Source organism: Alligator mississippiensis, chromosome 3 (genome assembly GCF_030867095.1).
Source record: "Alligator mississippiensis isolate rAllMis1 chromosome 3, rAllMis1, whole genome shotgun sequence".
NCBI classification, from domain to species: Eukaryota; Metazoa; Chordata; order Crocodylia; family Alligatoridae; genus Alligator; species Alligator mississippiensis.
Window position 1 is genome coordinate 122,821,191 of NC_081826.1, and position 23,798 is coordinate 122,844,988.

Genomic DNA, 23,798 nt, shown 5'->3' on the forward strand with positions numbered 1-23,798 from the left:
AAAATCTGTTGCTTTTTGAAAGCCCTTTTGAGTCCTGTTACACTGTTGTTCTTCCTCTGAACCTGGATTAAAGCACATCAGCATGAGGAAGCATTCTACAACCAGAACTCACATTTGCCCTTTGGGAAGGGGGTGCAAATCTTAGAATAGTTTAAAAATGGCAGAATCCAGTCTGTGTGCCAAACTTCTTTTCTGTTATGGGTATAGACCAGCTTTGTGTACTGAACTTCTGTTCTGTTACAGGTATAGACTGGTTTCTGATCATGTACACCAATAAAAGTGTAACGTCTGTACCTGGTCCTAAAGCACTATATGGCTAGATTTATAAACTAGCAGCTGCTGTAGCTTGCTGAATTGAGGAGTCTTGCTGCTCCTGAGTGAGATCTGTTTTTTTCCAGCAGTAAAAACAAAGGTGAAGGATACTTCCGTTGTTGTTTGTGTTATGGTGCTCTCAGACTTTTCTAAGCCCTCTGACAGAAGGACCAGAAGAAGAGACAGCTTTTGGTACTATTTGTAATACCTTTTCCCTGATTTGATTGGGATCTCAAATCATAAACTCTTTGGCAAAACTAAAAAAGGTATTAATGGACCCTTTTAATATTATTCACACATGATTAAATGTGGTATTACCATGATAATGTTGTGACACTTGCACACTTATAATGCACCACAACAATTCTGAGCACATTATATTTTAGCCCTTTAACTTTGACAGAACCATGTTGTATCATGTAATTAGAACAAAACCTGATCCCATCAACACAGGTAAGATTTATACATATTACAACTTCGTCTATCTTTAACAAGTGTAGACAGAATTTTAATATGAAGAATTTTATAGACTACCTAAAAATCCTTCCTCTGCTTGGATGTTCTTTCTCATTTTGAGAAAATCTTATTTCTTGTAGTTTTAAACCTCCCTAGGTAGGACTGAAATATAATTCAGAAGTTTATTTTACACTGAGTGTGACACATTTCGGGAATATGTACAAAATAGTTACAACTCTGCTATTCTAATCCTTGTAAGTTTATAGTTGCACAGGAAGACTAGCAAGTATGGCGGAAGACCAGCTTGGCTTAGCAGGGAACTCTTCAGTGAGCTAAAACACAGAAAGGAAGCTTACAAGTGGAAACGTGGACAAACTACTAGGAAGGGGTATAAAAATATTGCTCGGGTATGCAGGGATGAAATCAGGAAGGCCAAAGCTCAATCGGAGTTGCAACTGGCAAGGGACATGAAGGGTTTCTACAAGTATGTCAGCAACAAAAGGAAGATGAGGGAAAGTTTGGGCCTCTTACTGAGTGGGGGAGGCAACCTCATGACAAATGATATGGAAAAGGCTGAAGTGCTCAGTGCCTTTTCCACGTCAGTCTTCACAGTCAAGGTCAGGTCCCAAACTACTCCACCTGACAGCATAATCTGGTGAGAAGCCAACAGTGGTGAAAGAACAGGTTAGGGGCTATTTAGAAAAACTGAACATGTACAAGTCCATGGGGCCGGATGTGATGCACCTGAGTGTGCTGAGGGAGTTGGCTGATGCAATTGCAGAGCTGCTAGCCATCATCTTTGAAAATTCGTGATGGTCAGGGGAGGTCCTAGATGATTAGAAAAGGACAAATATAGTGCTCATCTTTAAGAAAGAGAAAAAAGAGGATCCAGGGAACTGCAGACCAGTCAGCCTCACCTCAGTCCCTGCAAAAATCATGGATCATGTTCTCAAGGAATACATTTCTAACCACTTGGAGGAGGAGAAGGTGATTAGGAGAAGAAGGCATGCATTCACCAAGGGCAAGTCATGCCTGACCAACCTGGCTGTCTTCTATGATGAGATGACTGGCTCTGTGGATGTGGGAAGACCAGTGGACTTGATGTACCTTGACTTTAGCAAGGCTTTTGATATGGTCTCCAACAACATTCTCACATGCAAACTAAGGACACAGATTGGATAAATGCACTGTAAGGTAGATAGAAAACTGGCTAGATAGTTGGGCTCACAGGGTAATAAACAATGGCTTGATGTCTAATTGCCAGTCAGTCTCAAGGGGAGTGCCCCAGGGGTCAGTCCTGGGGCTGGTTTTGTTCAATATCTTCATCAATGACCTGGAAAATGGGATGGAATCCACCCTCACAAATTTACAGGTGACACCAAGCTGGGGGAAGTAGTAGATATACTGGTGGGTAGGGCTAGGATTCAGAGAAAACTTGACAAATTGGAGGATCAGACCAAAAGAAATCTCATGAGGTTCAATAAAGAGAAGTGCAAAGTCCTGCACTTGGGATGGAACAATCCCATGCACCAGTATAGGCTGGGAACTGACTGGCTAAGCAGTAGCTCTGCAAAAAGGGACCTGGGGGTTACAGTGGACAATAACTGAATATGAGCCAACAGTGTGCCCTTGTTGCCAAGAAGGCTAACAGCATACTGGGCTGCGTTAGTAGGAGCGTTGCCAGCAGACTGAGGGCAAGTGATACTTCCCCTCTATTTGGCACTGGTGAGGCCACATCTAGAGTATTGTGTTCAATTTTGGGCTCCCCACTACAGAAAGGATGTGGGTGAATTGGAGAGAGTCTAGGGAAGGCAATGAAAATGATTAAGGGGTGGGGGCATGTGACTTATGAGGGGAGGCTGAGGGAACAGGGCTTATTTGGTCTGCAGAAGAGAAGCCTAGGGAGATTTAGTAGCAACCTTCAACTACCTGAAGGGAGGTCCCAAAGAGGATGGAGCTAAACCAGGGATAGGCAACCCCTGGCATGTGTGCCAGTTAGTGGCATGCAGAGACATTTTTCCAGGAGACGTGTGAGGAAATTGTTTAATTTTTTTTTTTTTTTAATTTGCTGCTCTGGACTTTCCAGAGCAGCCATAGGTCTGAGCACTGTGGCAGGCACCAGGGGCGAGGGCAGGGGAACGCAGGCATGGATGCTGTCTGAGTTCTGCTGGTCCCTGGAGGGGAGCTGTAGGTAGGCGCTGTGAAGGGCTTCTGAGCTGGAGGTTCCCAGAGGGTGGGTGAGCCTGGGGCTCAGGCAGATGGATACCCCATCCCACCTGGGTGGATGCAGCACTGGGGTGATGAGCACCGAGGCCGGGTGCTTGGGGCAGGGTCCAGGGGGCGTGGGGAGAAGTAGGTGTAGAGGGAGGAGCCATGGGCAGGCCAGCCTGGCTATACCATCGGGAGGGCAGAAAGTGGGGCTGCCCCACAGCTCTGCAGGCTTGGGCTGCAGCTGGCTGACTGGTAGGTGGGCAGGGGTGCTCAGCAGCACCTGAGTTGGGGCCCGGCCTGGCCTGGCCTGGCCCACGCAGTTCTGCAGGTATGGGGCGCAGCTGCCTGGCCAGGGCAGGATGCCAGACTTGGGGGGGGCTCCCGCAGCCTCCCTGTGTGCTGGGCACAGTGCAAGTGGGGCAGAGCCACCCCTGGTGTAAGGGCCTGGCACTCAGAGCTGAGCTGGCTGCGAGCCTGCAGCTCAGCGGCCCTGTGCAGCATGTGCCCTGGCCCCAGCCCCTGGAAGGGAGCTGCAGGTGGGCAAGGCTGGGGCCTGGGCAGGCCAAGGAAGCCACGGTGATTGTTTCTGGGGCCTGGGGGGCTCCTGTAGCTAGGCCCTTGCAGCAGGGGCAGCTCTGTCCCGCTTGCGCTGTGCCCAGCATGCAGGGAGTCTGAGCATGAAGCCAGAAGCCCCCCAAACCCAGTGCCCTGCCCTGGCCAGGAGGCAGGGTGGTTGTGCCCCATGCCTGCAGAGCTGTACAGCCTGAGGTTGGCCCCACCTTGGGTGCCACTGGGTGGCCGCACGGAGCCCTGGGGCACCCCTCGCTTCCTGCCTGGGCCTGCCTTCCCAAGGGGCTAGATGGGCCAGCCTGCCCGTGGTGCCTGCCTCTGCACCTGCTTTTCTCTGTGCTGCCCAGATCCTGTCCCAAGTTCTTGGCACCCTGGTGCTGCCCCTGCCTAGGTTGGATGTGGGACTGTCTGCCTGAGACCTCGCTCTGAGATCATTGGGATGGCATGAGCCCCCCCAGCCTTGATGGCTGCTGCTGGGGTGTCACTGCCTTGGACACTGCCCTGGATGGGCAGGCGTGAGCTGCAGCCGGTAGTGGTGGGAGACGTTGGCAACGAAGGCACATCCTCTTTATCTCTCCTTTTTTTCTCTTCTATGTCTTTCTCTTTTTCTCCTTTTCTCTCTCTCTCCTTTTTCTTGTCTTCTTTTTCTCTCTTTTTTTTTTTTTGCTCTTTTTTCTCTCCCCTCTTTTTATCCCCTCTTTCTCTTCTCTTCTTTTTTCTCTTTTTCTTTTCTGTTTACTTTCCCTTTTTTCTTTCTCTTTTACTCTCTAATCTCTTTTCTCTCCTGTTTTCTCTCTCCTTTTTTCTATTTCTTCTATTTTTCTCTCCTCTTTTGTTTCTTTTTGCTTTCTTTACCTCTTTCTCTTCCTTTTCTCTCTTGTCTCCTTTTTTGTTTTTTGTCTGTTTCCGCTCTCCTCTTTTTCTTTTTTCTTTCTCTTCTCTCTTTCTCTCTGTCTCTGTCTCTCTCTCATTACAACATGCTTAACAAAAAAGAATACACAAGAACAAAGGTAGTATATGAATTTTTATTTATTGTTACCAGTTTTAGAATTTTTAGAATGCCTAGTATTTACTGTAAAAAATAAAAAGCAACAATTATGATTATTAATTATATCAATATGCAGTGTGCCCTGCCATGTACTCCCTGCCCCGGTTTTGTTTTTCTGGCATGCTGGCATTCCACCATGTTACAAGGTAGACATTGCAGCTTTTTCATCACTCTGGCCAAAAACGTTGTCTACCTCTGAGCTAGACTGTTCTCAGTGGTGACAGATGAGCAGAACAAGGAACAATGGTCTCAAGTTGCAGCAAGAGAAGCTTAGATTAGATGCAAGAAAAACCTTTTCATGACAAGAGTAGTAAAGCATTGGAACAGGTTACCCAGAGAGGTTGTAGACTCTCCATTTTTGGAGGTTTTTAAGACCCAGCCTGACAAAGCATTGGCTAGGATGATCTAGTTGGGGATGGCCCTGCTTTGAGCAGGGGGTTGAATTAGATGACTTCCTGAGGTACCTTCCAACCCTAATTTTCTATGACTCTATGAATATCAGGAAACTTATTAATTGAAATTGGTGGATTTTTCTTATGCCTAGGACTGCCTAGGAAAAACTTGTACTTGAGTTATCCTAAGCATTTGATTTTCTAAAAAGGCAACCTAGGGACTGGATCCTGTAAGTTACATGGCAGCAGACTGGTGAGTCAGTAGAGAGGCTGGTTAATGTCACTGGGGTTCTGTAAAAAGCACAACTTTGATCCATCTTTTGGGAGCTGCAGGATGAAGAAATATGAAATAAGAACTGACTAGTTAAGAAATATGGTAAAAAAAGTTTACTAAAGAGTGAAATAAAGGAAACCAAACTGGAAATGTTCAGCTGAGGAATCTCATTTTGTTTTTATTTTCCTTTCTAAAATTTCATATTGCCATACAACTGACTTTATTGAGACAGATATGTTGATTGCTTGAGACTTGCTGACAGAGCCATTTCACTGTTTGTGAATCTTTACTGTTCATTTGCTTCCAACTTTTCATATTGGTGGAAGGGGGTAGAATGAACTCTTATTTGGAAAACCTGCTTGCTTCTCTCTTATACTGTCCTGTTGAATATTGCTCTGTGCATTAATATATATTCCCTGTAAAGGCATTTTATCTGCATGGTTAGTGTCCCATGAAGTTTGGGATGGAATGTGAATTACATTAGATTTTCCCTAAACATCCCATTTTTCTCCATATGTTATGCATGCACAATATTATTGGGACATTGATCTAAATCATTGGATCATTTGGGGGGTGGGGGTGGAATTATGGGGTCTTTATATTTTTAACTCCCATTAGCAGTAATGGGCAGCAAATGCTTAAATTACTACCGTGTTGATGGGAAAAGAAATGCCTATCTTATTATAGAGAACTGCTAACCAACAGATTCTGAGTCAACAGAAAAGGGGCATGGAAAGTGGAGAATTATACCAAGAAATTGAAGCCCTCTTGCATTATGGAAAGATAAAATGTCAAAGTAAATATAATTTTAAAGCTAAGAGCAGATATTTTGTTTAGCTTGAGATCTAGGTACCACTGTAAGCATTTTCAGCTCTATGAGTTTTTATTAAGTGGAGGGGAAAATTGCTGCATGAATTGCACAGAGTTACAGTATAGGAACCATCACAACTGGATAAATTAGAGGAAACAATTCACATTTTATAAGCAACGGTATGAAACCTATCTGCAGTTAGAACAAATTTATCTATTGTTCTATGGCCACGTTGATTTTGGGCCAGAAGCTGTATTTAAAAATGGTGTTTTTAAAACCTGGTTTGAGCAATATTAAATTAAATAAGACCTAAATATGGGGCTGTAGCACCTCCTGTAGAGGAGAGGGCAAGTAGGAAAAGAATGAGGAAAAGTTTTGTCAGCGTTTTCTAGGAGCCTTCTCTTTGCAGGAGTTGAGGGAAGTTGTGTTTTGAAGTCGTTTCAGTTTCTAACACTTAGGATTTGGGGAATTTGTAGTTAATGGATTGCACTCTAGTATGAAGACAGGCACCTTCAGAAACAGCTGCTGCTGTGCAAGCCCTTGCCTTTTTAGCCACATAAACACTTTGGAGGGTAAGGCTAAGATCCAGAATGACCTGGATAAATTGGAGAAAGCATGCAAAGTCAACCAGATGAAATTCAGTAGAGACAAGTGCAAAGTCCTGCACTTGGGATAGAATAATTATGTGCACAAATGTGACATGCTAGGTTGCAGTACTGCAGAGAAGGACCTGTGGGTTAAAGTGGACCATATGCTGAATATAAGTCAACAGTGTGCTCTGGTTGCAAATTAGAAAAAAAAGAGCCAACATCGTACTGGGTTGTATTAAAAGGAGTGTCTCTTGCAAATCAATGGAAGTGATCTTTCTGCTCTATTCATAGATGTGGCAGAATTCGAGTTTATTTTTAAAATAATTTTGATGGATAATATTGATGTTTATTTTTAAGCATTTATTTCAATTTTTATCAATTAAATTTATTCAGGATTGTGCAAAATTAGGGGTGTGGAGGGAAGGCAATTTTTAATTACAGTATACTGTTAAAAGCTTTATAAAATCATATGTCAAAATATAAAAAGTAAATATCCAGAAATCAATAAATCAATAAAAATCAATAAACCATACCTGCTTTAAATCATTTTTTTTTTCATTTGGTAATACATTTGTTTTAAAAAAAAAGAAAAAATTAAAAATAAGTAAAAAAAAATCTTTTCTTTTGTTAGTTTTTGGAATTCATCATTTGCTAACTCCATTAAACTAATCCAGATGTTGAAAGTTCTCCAAATTTGAGTTTGTCTTTATTGTAGTACAAAATGTTGAGCTGTCCAAGCTGGTCTTCAGAGAGAGGTGCATGCGATGCTTGTCTTGAACTTTTCTGAACAAACTGAATGGTCTTTCCATAGACACTGAAGTTAGTGGCACTGTGAGTGCATGTAATGCAACACCGGACATAACAGGCAGTGACTGGGTTTCACTTTTCCAGTAATCAAATGCTGTTATGTTGCTATCACAGGGCATTTCACATGCCACGTACAAGTCAACGTTGTGCTTGAACTCCTCTGCCTTGCAAGTGAATGTAGTAATAATACACAGCATATTTTTGTAGTTGCTGTAATTGTATGACATCTGAGCCTTGATAAATGGGTCAAACATTTTACAGTTGGCAAAGACAGATTCCAGTCCAATCTGGTACATTGCAGGATATGGTTGCCTTCAGTTTGCTTTGAAATTCTGAAGCACAAGCATGTATTGCGGATGAAAGGGCTGGCATTTAGAGTCCATTCCCCTGAGTTCCACTTCTTCACAGCATTATTTACATCAACGGCAACTTATAGATCGCAGTTAAGCAGTGTCAGTGTGATGTATCGGGGTACATTTGTTTGCATTTGCAAATGAACAGCGTAGATTTCCCCAAAAAATACCAAACAAATGGTAACTTGCAGCACAGTTCTTGCTGACTTCAATCATCCTTGTCCATCCTCTGTAGTTTCATTGTTTTGTTTTTTTAAAGTGACTGCATCTAGTTCTTTAGTAACAAAGTAGGTCACACTGTTCCAATGTGCATGAATGTATTTTGCTGGTGCAAGCCAGGAAAACCAACGAGATTGCATGACACAGTTGGTGGGTCAGGGGCTGGCACCCAAAAATCTGATGGACTTTTGCTAGCACAGAATTTAAAAAATACTCACCACCTTTGCTTGTTGACATGTTTAGATATCGCTGGAAAATGTACTGCAGATTCGTTGATGTCACGGAACTCATCTGGTTTTCATGCACAATCAATGGCCACATGCAGAAGATGAGCTATACATGGAATGTGCAGCAGATGTGGATGCATTTCTTTCAGATCCTTCATTAGGTCTTGTATGTACATTGTGGAATCACTCTTGATTGACACACAATTTTCCCATGTTAGGCTGTACTCTCTCAACACATCTTGAATCCAAACTGACATGACCCCTGTGTTGCACTGAACAACAACAGAGTATTTTAATAGAATTTTATTTACAGACTTATTTTTATCACTGTAGAACACTGCAAGGGCGTTAATTGCTGGCTGTCCTGCAGGCTTGGGTGTTTCATCAATTTCTCACCACTCAAAAGTTCCTTAATTGCTACTTGGTGGTGGGCGAAAAGTTCAGGCAAGTATTTTTCTTCCAGCCAATGACATTCTGGGCAAGTGCAAGATGCTGGTGCATATTTGTGAAGCAGAACAAATAAATAGCTTGAGCCCTAGGCCACATTCTTTGGAATAGCCTCAAAGCACAACACACATACCAGATTGTGAGGAAAATCCACTGCTTCTTCCTTCTGCTGTCTCATTCTTCCCAAGCAGGCTTCCATCATAGCCTGTTGTCCATTTTTTACTTTCTTTTAATTTCAAATGAGTCTTACTATTCAAATGTTCAGTAATGTGATATGCCTGTCGGGTGACTTCTGTCTTACAAACTGTGCAGTACAAAATCTCCTCATTTCCCTTGCCAGTCTTTTTAACTATTCTTAATTCTAGGTCAGAGTATTCACTGCAGTGTTCCTCTACAGATTTTCTTTTGTGACCCATTATTAAAATGAGACCAAAAAAGCCTCTATTATATTGTATTATTAATATTATTATTATAGTGCAGTTTAATTGCCCGCTGTGACAAATATAACTATGTATGATATATGAGCTTTGTCAACTGTAACCGTAATGCACTGTACATTTGAATGATGCGCAGTGTAAATTATTCACAGCTCCGCCCTAAAGCAGGCTTTTCTAGCCAGAGATCTAAATACTTGCTCCACTCATTATGTTTTATACACATTAATGAACTGTAATAAGTTTTCAGCCATCATTTTTCTTATGTCCCCTTTCAATAAATGTTGATAATTAGCGATGGAAATATATTTTTTGTCAGTCTGTAAAATCAACATTTATCAGGGTTTACTAATAAAAATCGAATCCTGCCTAGCCTATCTGTTAAGCACTGTTGAGGCCTCACCAGGGGTACTGTGTCCAGTTTTGGTCCCCACACTTCAAGAAGGATGTGGACAGATTAGAAAGAGTCCAGAAGCAAATGACAAAAATGACTGGGAAACATGACTTACGAGGAAGGACTGAAAGAACATGGGTTATTTAGTCTGGAGAAGAAAAGACTTGGTGGTGGGGGGGATTTTTTTAGCAATCTTCAAATAACTGAATGGTGATCACAGAGGGGATAGAGTTGAGCTTTTCTTTGTGACTGTGGGGGACAGGACTAGGAACAGAGGCTTCAAGCTGCAGCAGAGGAAATTGAGATTGGAGAATAGGAAGAACTTTGTCTGTGAAGGTGATCGAGCATTGGAACAGGCCGCCTAGAGAAGTTGTGGAATCTCCATCCCTGGAAATTTTCAAGAGCGTGTTAGACAGACACTATGATCCTATATCTCTCATTGCAACTGCACAACCATTTCCAATTCCTTTGAGATGTCTGAGGAGCCTCTGTAGAGGGAGAGGTCCAAAGTGGGTTTAACATTGCCTGCCTGATGTTTGCTAAAAGATGGTGTGTACTCCTGAATTCTCTAACGGAGATTTGACTCTGAAGGTCCATTCCAACACCCATTCGAGTCAACAGGAGACTTTCTATTGATGTGATTAGGTGCTGGTTATGCCCAGTGGGCTTGGTTTCTACCACATTATTTTGCTGGCAGAATTTAGGATCTGTTGGGAAAATTATGAATGTGTCTTCATTCTGAGCTCCCGTTTAGCAACAGAACCTCTTCCTTCTGCTGGCAGAATAATACCTCCTATTGATCAAAAGAAGACCTCTGCTGTCTCTTGGCAGATGGCAGAATGTTTATATTTGTGCCCACCGCTTCTGCCATCTCCTGAGGTCTCTTTGAAAGCTAGTGCCTTTCCAGAATGCACTTCACCCTTCCTGGCACAGCTCTTAGTGGAGTCAGGCAGATGTGAAATGTCTGCTTTTTATAGAAGTTTGCTATATTTTGATTTAAAAATGACCTGCCATTTAATTTAGTTAAAATCTGAAAATGAAGAGTGATGCTTCTGAGTCCTTATACTAATTATTTAAATTGAGGAAAGCTTTTGCAATGCTGGAAAGTTCATTTTCTGATGTCCCACCTTAAGGTGAAGATAAGTGTCTCTAAGTTGAATAAAGGTCACTTTTTCATGCACCATATTTATATTTCTTTGCTATTATGTTATAAGTGGAAATACCCAAGTTCACCTCTAATAATGCTGGACCTTAATTGAAATGTTGGTTATTGTATTATGCATTTTGTTTTGCATTGCTTGCTGACCAAAAGTTGACCAAGGAGAATAGTAAATCACATGTAGAAATGTGTACATATGTACAAAATATCCACTACGGATAGATTGAAGTGGGGCAGAGGGTAGACTGTGTGGTTACAAACCACTTCGGCTATGTGCCACATGCACAATGAGATCTCTGAGCTCACTGGCATGTCAGTGCAGCTCTATAGTTCCACATGTGCTCTGAGCTCACCAGCTGATCAGTGGGGTTCTGGCTGGAGCCCCTGCTTTCATGTAGCTCCAGAACCTGGGAGTGAGCTCTGTTATATCCAACCTTTTCCTACTCCTCTTCCCCCCTTTGGAATACAGTACAGGGGAAGAGAGGACCAGTTGGGGTGGCACTCAGCCCCTGAGCTCTGGAACAAGGACTGAGTGCTGCTACTGCTAGTACCCTTCTTTTCTTGCTGCTGAATTCGGGATGAGGGATAAGCAATTCTCAAATTCTGCATTGTGATTCTGTGTGGGACCATGAATCCAACAGGAATTAATTTAAATGAGTATTTGGCTTAGCTAGAACTAGAAGCCATTTGGAAACCCCTACCCCATGTCCTACACAAGCATAGGTAGAGATAGTTTTGACGCTGGAAATTTATAATCTAATAGTTCACAATCTAGGACAGGTAATAAGTTTCTTATTCACTGGTGGAACAAATTGTAGTGCTGGTGTTAAGTGCCAAGGGGAAGCAGACATGTTAGTTAGCATGTTTTCTCAATTCATTGCCTATGAGGGTGGTCATAAAAAAATCTCTCTTATCCTTTCATTTCTATGTTTTATAATGTGTGCCTCACTGTTTTTCAGGGCAATAGATCCGTATTTCTGAAGTCTAAATGGATGTATCTTAGTTGCTTATCTGCCTCTTGACAAAATCAAAGCTCAAAATAATAGGTGGACATCATCCAAAAGAAGTGGCTTCATTATGGTTTTTTCTTTTCCAAAAGGGAATTTGAGTTGCTGCAGTCCTGTGATGGCATTGCATTTTGTACCAACAAGATGCTCAAATTTTATTTGGATATTTTCTCTGCTAGTTGGTGTTTTTTGTTTTTTTTTAAAGCATTCTAACTGTCACATAGCACAGACCATATGCTGCTTCTAAGGCAAACATTACCTTTCAAAATACACATACACACAAACTCTATGACATGTGAATGTCTATCATTTACAGCAATATCTGGGGACGTGTGTGACTGTTAAAAAAAATAATTCATATGCATTAAGGAATGATCCAGGGCTGGCGAGGAGGATAGACTACATGAACCTAATTGGTGATTTCTTTCTCTAATTTCTGACTCATTAGTGTGGATTGGTTCTAGTTGTTTTAGTTGTATTTGGGAGAAGGCCAAGGTAGATAAATGATTTTTCTCACTTTATTTCTCAATACAAACTAACAGCTTCTTAAGAGGAAAAATTCAATTTCTTAGTGGCATGGAGTAGAGAAATCAGAGAACTGAAGAGTATGAACTGAGCATAGGGCTTTGGTATGAAATGGGAGTAATCCTAAACCCGGCTATTATATTATTTAATTTGATGGTTATTTAATTTACTGGAATTCTAGGTAATGGCCATTTGGATTGCTTTTTCTTCCAGATTAAAAAGAATGTTTCCTTCAGGGATAAATTATGCCAGCGCAGTTTAGTTTGGCTAGAAATTCCTATCTACCTATCTACTTTGAAGCAGCATAGTCAAATAGGGCAGTACAGTGCCAAGTTAGGAGATATCTGTTCTGTCCCTGGCTCTGTCTCTAATCTGCTGTGCTACCTTGGCAGGTTGCCTGATGATTCCTTGCTTCTTTTCCCTATGTGTAGCATACTGCTAAGGAGAAGTAGCATATCTGAGGGTGGGTGAGTGGGGCATCAGCCCAGGTCACCCGTTTTAGAGGGAGCACAAGACTGGTGGCTGCTTTTACTGCTGCCAACCCAGCTGCTGCTGCCAATGAGGCAGAAGTTGCTTGTTATGCCTCTGCTATAGGTGGATATTTTCAAAGGCAGAGGTGGAAATTAGATGCCTAATTTATTTGGATAGAAATTGGGCATCTACTTGACCTTTGGGCTTCTGAAAAATCATGCTTCCTCATTCCTCTTAGCCTCCCCGTTGATACTAACCTTTTTAGACTGTTTTGGGATGGATAAGAAGCACTCTGTAATAATTTAATATTTATTGTTATTACTCAACTGAATTAATTAGAGCATAAACTTTTTCAGAAAAGTCCTATGTACCACATTGGGCTTTTGAATTAAAATTTTAACAAAATGTAGAAAACTTGTGATATGTTCTCTTTTTTTCTTTCTTTTTTGTTAAAGTTTGTCTTGGAGAAAATATTCCCAATAAGTACCTCTTGTAGATAGGTTGCTTGAAATATTTAATTTAGGGGTGGCCAGAAGTGGCATAGGCAGCCTCTGTGTGGCACATGGCAGATTGGGGAGGGGACAGGAAGTATATCAGTAGATGGGGAAGGAAGCAGAAAGCAGAGCAGCAGATCAGGTCTTGAGCATATGGAAGGGAGCAGAAAGCAGAGCAGAAGATGGGTCAGGGGAAAGGGATTTGAATGGCACTTGGGGCGGGTGTAGGGATAATTTGTGGCATGCCTGCTACTAAAGGTTGACCCTTACTGATTTAATTAATTACATCTGCCTGCCTCTGCTGCCTTCTCATTCTATAGTGTCAATACATATTCCTGGGTAACGGATGAAGGCACACTCTGAGTACAACTTACTCAGGACTTGATCATCATAACTGAAGACAATGGGGCTAAGGACATATAAACCAGTTTAAGTGAGCAGAAACTGGTTTAAACCTGAACGTAAGTTCAGTGCACATGAACCAGTTTCAAAATGGCTGAAACCAGTTTGAGATAAACCTGGTTGAATACAGTATCAGACTTAATTGATTGAGCTCAAACAGGTTTATGAAATGTCCGCCCCAGACCCCTTCCTGTTTTAAGTCTGAGTCCCCCAGCATCCCAGCATGCTCTGGAGCCCTGGGCTGTGCTGTTTGCTCCAGAGAGCAGGGCTGGCCCTGCCCCTCTGCTCGCTAGCTGGAGCAGGGGCAGGCAGGGGAAAGGGCACAGTCAGATGATGGGCCCGCTCAGGTGAAGGGGTCAGGGAAGAGTTTATTCCCCTCTCCCTCCTCTGTCCCACAGGCATGGACCTGCCAGGCATTTTTCCACTTGCTGCTGCAGCGGTGGGGGAGTGGCCAGCCCTGGCAGTAGGCTGAAGTGAACTGTCCAGGGAAGGAGTTTAATTCCCCACTCCCTGTCCCATCAACATGGACTTGAGCCAGGGTTTGCCTGGTGCTTCCTTCTTGCTGCTGCAGAGGCACAGATGAGGGCGTGGCCAGAGGCTTTCCTCAGCCCCTTTAGGCACCAGGGCATGGAGGGGGTTTATTTCCCCCCTCCATCTGTCATCTGGTGGAGGAGGCAGGGTGTGGGCTTATTCCACTGCTCATCCCACACAGAGTTATCAATGACGGCGGCAGTCAGGGCTGGCAGGACCCACTGTGGTTTCTTGGGGGCAGAGGGGGGAATAAACCCCCTCCCTGCCCCCTCTGCCTTGGGGGGCCATGCCAGCTGGCCTCTAGCTGCGCCCCTGCTCCTGCTGCTGCAGTGGCGAAGGGGGAGTACCAGGTGGACTCTGGCTGGGGTCCTTGCCAGTGGGATGGGAGGTGGAATTAAAGCCCCTCCCTGGCCAGTTCACTTCAGACTACAGCTGGGGCTGGCCAGCCCCTCCCACCCCCCCAACCTCCTCAGCACAGCTTTCCTGCAGCTAAGAGCACACTCTAGTGCCTCCTGGTTCCTGACCTGAGCAGCTGCAGGCATGTACCTGTATTTCCTCAGTCCAGAGGGAATGTCTGTGCACTTGCAGATTGGTTCAGTCTAAGAAGGTTTGACTAGACTAACCTGCAAAAACTGAATCAATTCAGGATCTGGCTTTTTGAATGTCTGTCCCTAACGTAGGAGTTTTGCTATTCACTGGAGCAGGAGAAGGCCCAATTTACCATTTTACTCCAAAAGCAAATGAATGGTTGGAACTTGGAAAGAAAGTCCTACCTGCGAGACACCAGTGTACAATAAGACCACATGTTTATACTGCCAAAGAAATGCCCAGCTTCTAAAGGAAATGGTAGCACTAATAGAAATTAGAAGTATCCATACAGTGGTCATAAAGATCAATGCAAAGAGGCAGCATGCAGTACCTCCTAATGCCAGTGAATAATCTATTTGCATCCAGTTCAGGAGTTATGTTTGCTGACATGTATATTTGTCTAGATAGAATATGAACGCCAGTGATTTTGCTAAGATCACGGAAGTTTATGGCCATTTGCTCTGTGAGTGGCAGTTGCAGAAGTAAAAACTACTTGAGAGAAATGTAGTGTTAAGATTTTCTGTCAATTTATAGAAGGCAGGAATGCAGGGAACTGAATAACTGTGCGTTTTAGTATTCTCTTTCATGATTGTGATAGATTTTATCAGGTGCCCATCCAGTTCTTCAAGCTAAATTTTGAACAATTTTAACTAAAATATCTTGGATTGTTCAACTCCCTTTGCTTGTTCAGAACTAAAATACACAGCATCGTTTAGGCTGATTCTGGAACAGTGATTGTCAAAGACAGCTTGTCCTGGAACACAAGTCACATCAAGTTGGGGGAAAAATGGTTTTGTTTGAAATATTTTAAAAGAACTGAAAAATGCATGCTTCATAATAAAAAATTGCACACATGGTCTTTCAAGGAGTTTTAGAAAAGTAGGATATATGCAAAATCAGTTTTGAAACGGAAGATATTTTTCCATACTCTCAGAACGTATCAACAAATATTTGATTTCATAAGGATTGTAGTCCACCGTTACTAAAAGAAGCCAGCAGATAGATTGTTCTGCTTAACCAATAAATCCAAAAGTGACACATTTACATGTGTTTAGGAATCAAGAAAACATCTCTACAACTTTAACAGAAATTCACACAAGCTTGTTGGCTTTTCCTCTGACATAAACTTGTATGTTACTGCTCTGTTTTAAAAAATCCTCTAGAGATTTAAAGGCTTCATCTTTAACTGGAAGATTGCATTCGTGTTGTAGTTTAACTGCCCCATGAGTGTTACTTTCTTGTGTGCCAGTATGATAGGCATTCACAGATGCAAATCAAGGACTAAAAGAAATCAATATACCACAAAGACCTAAGAACTAAAATGGTATGCCTTTGATTTTTAAGAATCTGTTGAATCTGTTTAGTGTCAAAAGTAGAACGTTATTTTAGCATTTTCTTGTTTTCTTTTTTGCGTGAACTAACTGCAGCAGAAATCCATCCCTGTTTACCTCTTAGATTTGCCCAGTACAGCTGCCGCTTATCAGTTAGACACAAACAGGAAAATGAAGGTGCTTTTAAAATAACAAATTTTGTACTAATCCAATAAAAAGAAAAACTGAAGAGAGTCTTATAAGAAATAAGCCAATTTAGGACACTTCTCACTATTTAAGGTAGCAGTGTCTGCATGTGCCCCTGAGTGCATTTAAAATATTTAGAAACAAATCTCTTTCTGTCCCCTTTTTTCTTCTCTTCCTGCCCATTGTAGTTGCAGCTTAATTTGTTCATAGGCTTTGTTCAGCGCAGTAGTGTGTGAACGAGTGGATTTGCTGTGTGTCTTTCTGAGAAGAACTGGCTGAGGGCAAAGCTTTTAGCTGAAGAAATGAAGTTTGCATTAGCTGAGAAAATAGCTCCATGAACATTCTTATATTTTGCAGGTGAAAGCTACACTTTTCTCCTTGGTCTACTTCAGGTGAGACTTCTGTCTTCAAACATAAAATTTGCCCTAGTTTTATTTTTCCAGTATGCTGGGATTATCATGAGAGTCCAGGGTCACTGCGTAAGAGTCACTCTCCCGACTAGGTATGACCAGCTGCCAAAATGAAGAATTTTAGTGTTGTGTTCAGATGACTGGTGGTGTTAAACAAATGGGCTGCTACTTTTTATACTGATTGAGATGTTGGAGGGCGGTGGGGAGGTGGAACTTCATTCTGAAATATAGTGAGTTGCAGTTCTCAAACCTGGAGGTGGTGCCCATCTGTTGCTGTGCTGAACAGAAATTCAGATGCGTGCCTCTTTTCTAACCATGATGGTGGCAAATTCATATCCCTATGAGTTGAAATAACCTGGGTCATGTTTGTAGGTGTTAATTAAATCTTTTGTTAGGAAGAGAGTTGGTTTGGTGAAAAGATTTGATATAGTTTAGGTTGGAGATTAGGAAGGACTTTTTGGCTAGGGACAGGCATTACACATAAACCAGTTTAAGTGATCAGAAACTGGTTTAAACCTGTAACAAAACAGATGTTCAGTGTACATAAACTGGTTTGAAAATGGCTGAAACCAGTTTGAGATAAACCTGGTTGAACGTAGTATCACACTTAAATGATTTGGCTCAAACCGGTTTATGCAGTCTGTCCCAGACCCCTTGCTGGTTTAAGTTAAACCAGACACCCCCAGCATCCCGGCATGCTCTCTGGGCTGGATGGGGCTCTCTGCTCCATAGCAGGGCTGGCCCCTCCCCTCTACTCCCTGGCTGCAGCTCCAGCAGAGACTTGCAGGCACAGCAGGGTCTACCTGGCTTCCTCCTGCTCTCCCCCTCCCCTCCCCACTCGCTGCTAAGCAGGGATTCCCCATCCCCTCTGCCTTACACAGACACACAGCATTAGCTATCAGACCACAAGCTGGCTATGGTCTGTGCTGTGGCAGATAAGGCTTTTTGGAGCTAATCAACAGCTCAGCCTGTAATGTCCCTCTGTTTCTTCTTTTTTTAAGAAGAGTTTGAACTAATGAGAGAGGCTATTTGTTTTCTGATGGGGTGACAAATGTTCTGTTATCAAGGAGGGGGGTGGAACCCCTCCCTAATCCATGAATAGTATAGCAGGAGGCGTGATTGTTTGAACTGTATATTGGATCCCATAGTGCCTTTATCTGCACATGTAGAGGGACCCTTAAGGGCCACTAATATGGGTGTCATCAAACAGGCATAAGCTCTATCAAATAGTTTTGTTATTCCATAGTTTCTACCTGTTCTTTTCCTCCAGGTGAGGTGCTGGTGTATGGATTTAAGCAGATTGTCTATAACTTGCACTATGTTACCTGGTTAGTTAATTGAGTGGCCTCAAAAGCTTATTAAGCAACTATTACCAATATCTGCAAGGGCAAACACTTGGGGCTGATGAGTAATATTAAGTGATACCACTGGATGGAGCCATTGCAGAGTGAATGAAAGAAAACTTTTGGGCTAGGTACAGATAGTCAAAAAGCCCGAGGCTGAATCGATTTAGTCTTTGCAGGTTAGTCTAAACTGCACAGGTTAAATTGAAACCGAAGTGATCAGATATTTACCTTTGATTCAGGAAATGCAGCCACATGCTTGCAGTGGAGCATGGCTTTCTGGTTGTGTGTTCACTTCCTCTTCCTGCTGCCCCCAAGGTCTCTGGGATTTGCAGTCCAGAATTACAGCACCAGGACTCTTCAGGGTTGCTCATCACGTCCTCTTCCTGCTTCCATGTGCCTCTGGAATTTGTAGTCCACAGTTGCAGCCAGCAGTAAGTTTGAGCAGGGGCAGGGGTGTTTAACCCTCCTCCCTGGCCCCAGGCCCCAGCTGGGGTTTGCCTGGGGGGGAGAGGTAGTGTCCCCCCCTCCCCCCGCCATAGACTGGGCTTTATCCCCAGCAGGGCTTGCCTCCCCCATCCCCTTGTCAGCCAGCCCGTGCTGCTCCAGCTTGGGAATAGGGGAGGGGCCAGCCCTGCTCTCTGGAGCAGGCAGTCCAGCCTTGACCCAGAAAAGGGTCTGGGACAGAAGTTTCATAAACCAGTTTAAGTCAAATCAGTTAAGTCCAATACTGCATTCAGCCAGGTTTATGTTAAACCAGTTTCAAGCATTTTGAAACTGGTTTATGTGTACTGAGCTTCTGTTTTGTTAGAGGTTTACATCAGTTTTGATCCCTTAAACTGGTTTATATGTAACTTCTGTCCCTAGCCTTGGAAATAGACCCCCTTCATCTCTAATAGTATAAATCAATAGACTGAAAAGCAGCTAATACATCTCATAATGTAATTCTGGGAAGATGTCCTGACATCTAGTACACAAAGAAGGTCATCCAAGACTATTTACTAATTTGTGTTTATCAGGCTTTAAAATGGATTGGAAGATATTTCTGTAAAACAATATATGCTAATTGGAAGAGAAGCCCTGGGAGATGCCCAGTTATCACCTTTTCTTAGAAAAAATTAATAGTTATTCCTAATGGTGAAATGGTGACTCTTGAATAGCCACTCATATATCACACATTCACTGATGGGGAGTGAAATGAGAACTGAAATAATTCCAAATCGGGACCAGTGCTTTCCTCTCACCCACCCAATATGGCTAAAATTCCGTTTAAATCATCATCTCCCTCATAAAGAAATCTTTAAACACTAAAACACAAAATTTATGTTGTTATTTACAAAATACTCATATTTATGACTCAAACAGCCAACATGAATTATTTAACAGTTCAGAGATGTTGTTCATTGAATATTTTCAGGTGCTTTCTTTATAATCAGAAGTGTGATCTGTCATAACAGTTTTGTGAGTTCCATGTTTGCTAGCATTATTGATTTCTAAATTCTACATGTTCTTTTTTATTGAACTACCAGCATTGCAAACTCTGTTGTGGATATTAACTCCACACTGAATCCTTTCCTTCTTGTGCATCAACATTGGTTACGAGAGTCAGTGTTTGCCTTAGTATAAATGATAGAAACTTGATAAGTTAATCCATTCATGATGTGTGAAGAAAAGAATCCAGCTCACACTGTCTGAGAAGTGTCAAGCCTGTTCAAAAGTGAAAAAAAAGCAGTAGGGAACAAGCCCCAAACATTTTTGCAGTAATATGAGTAAATGATTCTCAATAAATACAAAGCTAAGATCTATGGAGTAACAATACACCATTTTTATCCACTCACTCTTTAGAGTAAAACTTTAAAATAAAGCTATAAAAACTCATAAGAGAATAAAACCTAAATCTGATGCCACTGAGAAATAAAATTATTCCTATTTCAACTAGGAAGATTTCCAAGTCAAAATGGGCCTGTATTTTAAGGATTGAATTGAGTAATTCTAACTAGCCAATCACTACATGATTGCCTTATTTAATAACACATATAAGAAAAATGGATTAGAAAACAAAAGGTAATATAAATATAATGCTTAGGGAATTTGAGATGTGTTGCTTTCATTGGTATGTGCCTACTAAAGGAAAATGCTAGTGCTATAGCATTATTTCTGGAGCAGATTTTGACCACAGTGATGTGTTTGTGGGGGCTAAAGGTCAAAAATATGATTGCTTAGGCAATTACATTTTTTCTTAAAGAAATTAAAGATAGCATATTTACCAGAGGCAATCTGCCCTGGAATGAATCTAATCAGCACACAGGACTTGTTAGATCATGAAAAAGAAATGTGAATTGTAAAAAAATGGCTTCAGTGTTATTGCTTGAAAGCCTACTTTGTAAACTGTTTTATCTTTAGAAAAGGGAGCCGTGTTGTATATTAAAACTCCATGCATGCTTTTCCCTAAATTTAAGAATGTTCTTTCTCAAACCTCTTATGATTACATAGCTCTGAGTGGCGCCTTTTTCATTTGTTGGTTGTTTGATGTTTAGTGTCAACTATTCAGGCTTTTGTGTATTATATTTTTATATAATGTAAGCAAATACTATCCTTCATAGTGATGATTAAAAGATGCCAACATCTTAAAACCATATGTGTTAGACTGTCAATTTTTGTTTGTTACTGAGAACACCTTGGAGGATTAACATTGATATAGCCTTCAATTTTCTTCCAGTGTACTCTTCTTACAGATAATAAACATTCAGTTGATTTCACTTGTAATTCCTTAATGATTCAGTAGTTATTAGAAATAAAGCAGGTGAACAAAAATAGCTATTAACATTAGAATTATAAAGCTTTGTGGATTGTTTTGAAGCCAGTAGTTATGCCTTTGTTAAAGGGAGACTTGTAACATAATCTTAAGAACTAATTCCTTTTTTTTTGTTGCAGATTTTTAAGTTGCATTAAATAAAATGTATACTTTGACACAAGCCCTCTTAATGATCCATCAAGCTTGTGTAAAAGTATTTAAACCAAATCTAGTCAGCTACTTTTAATTATTTGAGAATGAGGGAACCTCAAAACAATGCATAATTTTCTTTGCCAGCAATAATTATAAATTATTCATCCTGTGTGTCATCCTCTATGCTGAGTCCAGAGAGGAGGTGACTTCCACATTTATATTTACTTCTACATTTATGCAGAGTACTTTAGCTGAAACTGTGGAGGCTAACACTTTTAGCTCCAGATTTCCTAGTTCAATTCCCAGTCACCCTTGGACAACTTGAAAACAAACAACTGATGGCAGAAATTTCACATTTGCTATATTTTGTAGATCTCTTTAAGATTGAAGGTTTTAAAGAAAGCCAAATTTGAAGGAGAAAAGAAACCAGTTGAACTATTTTTAAACTTTTTAAAAGAAGCTAGTTCTTGCATATTCATTGCCTAAGTACAGACAGTCAAAAATCCCGAGGCTGAATCAATTGAATCTTTGGAGTTTAGTCTTCACTGTGTAGATTGAACCAATAAGCAAGTGAACAGACATTCACTTTTGATTCTGGAAATGCAGCCACATGCCTGCAGTGGCCCAGGCCAGAAGCTGGGGGTGCTAGAGCATGCATCCTGCTCATCTGGAGCAAACAGCTTGGGCCAAGGCTAGCCCACCCACCATGTGAGGGGGGTGGGTTTCAGGGGAGGTGCAAAGCATCGTTGGATGCTGGGGGACTGAGGTTTAAGTTGAATCTGGAGGGGATATGGGACAGAAGTTCAATAAATCAATTTAACCAAATCAGTTAAGTCTGATACTACATCCAGGTTTATCTTAAACTGGTTTCGGCGTTTTGGAAAAGGTTTCTGTGCACTTAACTTCTGTTGTGTTACAGATTTGAAATGGTTTCTGATCAGTTATACTGGTTCATGTGCCATTTGTGTCACTAGGCATTATCATTAATTTTTATTTTTAAACAGTTTTTATAATTTTTTTTGTTACAGTGGACCTAGTGAAAAATGCATTTGCTTTAGTGTAAGCATTGAAAGCAAAGTAGTATGAAATCTACTGAGTCACTATGTAGGAAACTTCTTAGGTCTGGATCCACATATAGCATTAGCTGTTAAGTGAACACTAGCCATATATACAGATCTTTATTCCGTCCTATTTTATGATCCATGTTTCTCCAAGGGCTGATTTGGTGTACGCTGTTTTGCCCTCATCGCACATATCGATGAAGGTGTATTTTAAGCTACGTTTTCATGCGTTTGTCTTGCAGCAGACAGAACTTGGTTCCAAATATTTACTTATGAGCTTATATGTTAACTTTTGAATTTAGAGAAGCCATTGTTATTTTGGATAACTTCATTAGAGTCTAGACAGGTCCTATGTAACTGAATTGCCTTTTCTGATCTGATACAAATGGTGATGTAAAATTTAAAACAGCTATGTTTGTTTCAGCTGAACTTGAAATACATGAAAAATATTGGTAAGCAGGCTCTGAACCCAAACTTCTGCCTAAAATGCTCTCAATCTAAGATAGAGTGATCTAAGGAAAACTTGGTCTATTTTATGGCAGGGGTGTGGTGATAGTTTGCTGTGTTAATAAAAAGAAGTGTTCAGTCTTGGATTTCAAACTAAACATCCTATCTAGCAGTGCAAGGATTTATAATGGTCCATTCAGCTGCCCCACTGTATCTTCCTAAAATAACTTTGGAAGTAATGATAATTCCCAAGTTCTTTGTCTTTTTTAAAGTTGTCTACTTCTTGCTGTTAATCAATATCATGACTGTTGATATGGTGAACAATTTGACATGAAGACTTAAAAAATTATTGTTCTTAAAGCCAAGTGGTGTGATGACCTGCATGACCTATCTAAATAGTTTAAACAAATCTTCTAAAAGCATGCAAGTAGCTTCAAGGGAATTCTATTCCTGTATACTTTTATTAGGGTTAGCAGATGGGCACTACTCATTTTTGGCATTCATTGACAAGCCAGCAACCACTCCAGGTGGTTCTACAAAAATGATAATACCATGGCACTGCTCCCACTTTATTTTTATTCTTCTCAGACTAGTCAGTCACCTGTTTCTGTTCCCTTTATTTAGAACCATCTGTTGGCTTTCTCGCTGCCTGCCCAGGCTCTTTGGGTATTCACCATTCCAAAATCACCAAGGGACCTCCAGCAGAAGCTAGAGGCAAGTCTTTGTTTGTGTTCTTGGTATTTAGCACTTGGAGATATTGTTTTTTTATCTTTTCTCTCTAGGCCATTTCTGGGTTTAGGTATCTGTGACTCTTTGTGATGTAGTAATGCATGACTCCCAACTTCACTGATTGTACTTGTCTCATTATGGAACCATTACATTACTTCCCATTTTAGATGCAACAGTTTTCTTACCTTTTGTGTTAAAGTTGAAAAAATAGGAAAAAAAATCAATTTTCCAGGTTTGCTTTCACCTACTTATCACAAGACACCAGAAAATGCAAATTTTAATAAAAAATGATGAGCCACAAATTTATGTAAAATATGTTTTTACAAGTCCACTTGACAGAGGGTTTATTTCTGGTGGGGGAGGGGTGCGGGGAGGGGGGTCTTGGCTCATCTCAGGAAGACCTCTTACTGTGAATGTGTTATACCAAAGTAACATCATAGAACTAATTGTTAGGACTGTGTGAAATTTCGGCAGCTGTTTTGTTTCAGAGGTGTTTCAGCCCATTTTGGCATCTGAAACACCAAATCCGAAATGACGTGGAAGCCTCTGAAACTAAACGAAACCATCTGAAATGTTTTGGGTGTTTTGGAGCTGGGCTTGCACAGAAACAGAAACTAAGAAG

The 23,798-nt window shown here is 41.3% G+C and overlaps 1 protein-coding gene across 6 annotated transcripts in view; it reads left to right on the forward strand.

Moving 5' to 3' along the window:
• Positions 1 to 23,798, forward strand: part of FARS2 (phenylalanyl-tRNA synthetase 2, mitochondrial) — a 433,719-nt gene that overhangs the window by 14,799 nt on the left and 395,122 nt on the right. For 3 of the 6 annotated variants that reach the window (XM_059724365.1, XM_059724364.1, XM_059724362.1), the window contains one exon: positions 23,072 to 23,161. The exons of 1 other annotated variant lie outside the window; for it this stretch is intronic. Coding sequence is in view for 1 of the 5 variants with exons in the window: in XM_059724361.1 (XP_059580344.1) it covers positions 16,597 to 16,631; positions 23,072 to 23,161 (125 nt within the window). In the remaining 4 variants the exon portion in view is untranslated. Of the gene's footprint in view, positions 1 to 16,596; positions 16,632 to 23,071; positions 23,162 to 23,798 lie in introns of all 6 variants that reach the window. 2 more of the 6 variants (XM_019490472.2, XM_059724361.1) reach the window with 1 other exon arrangement.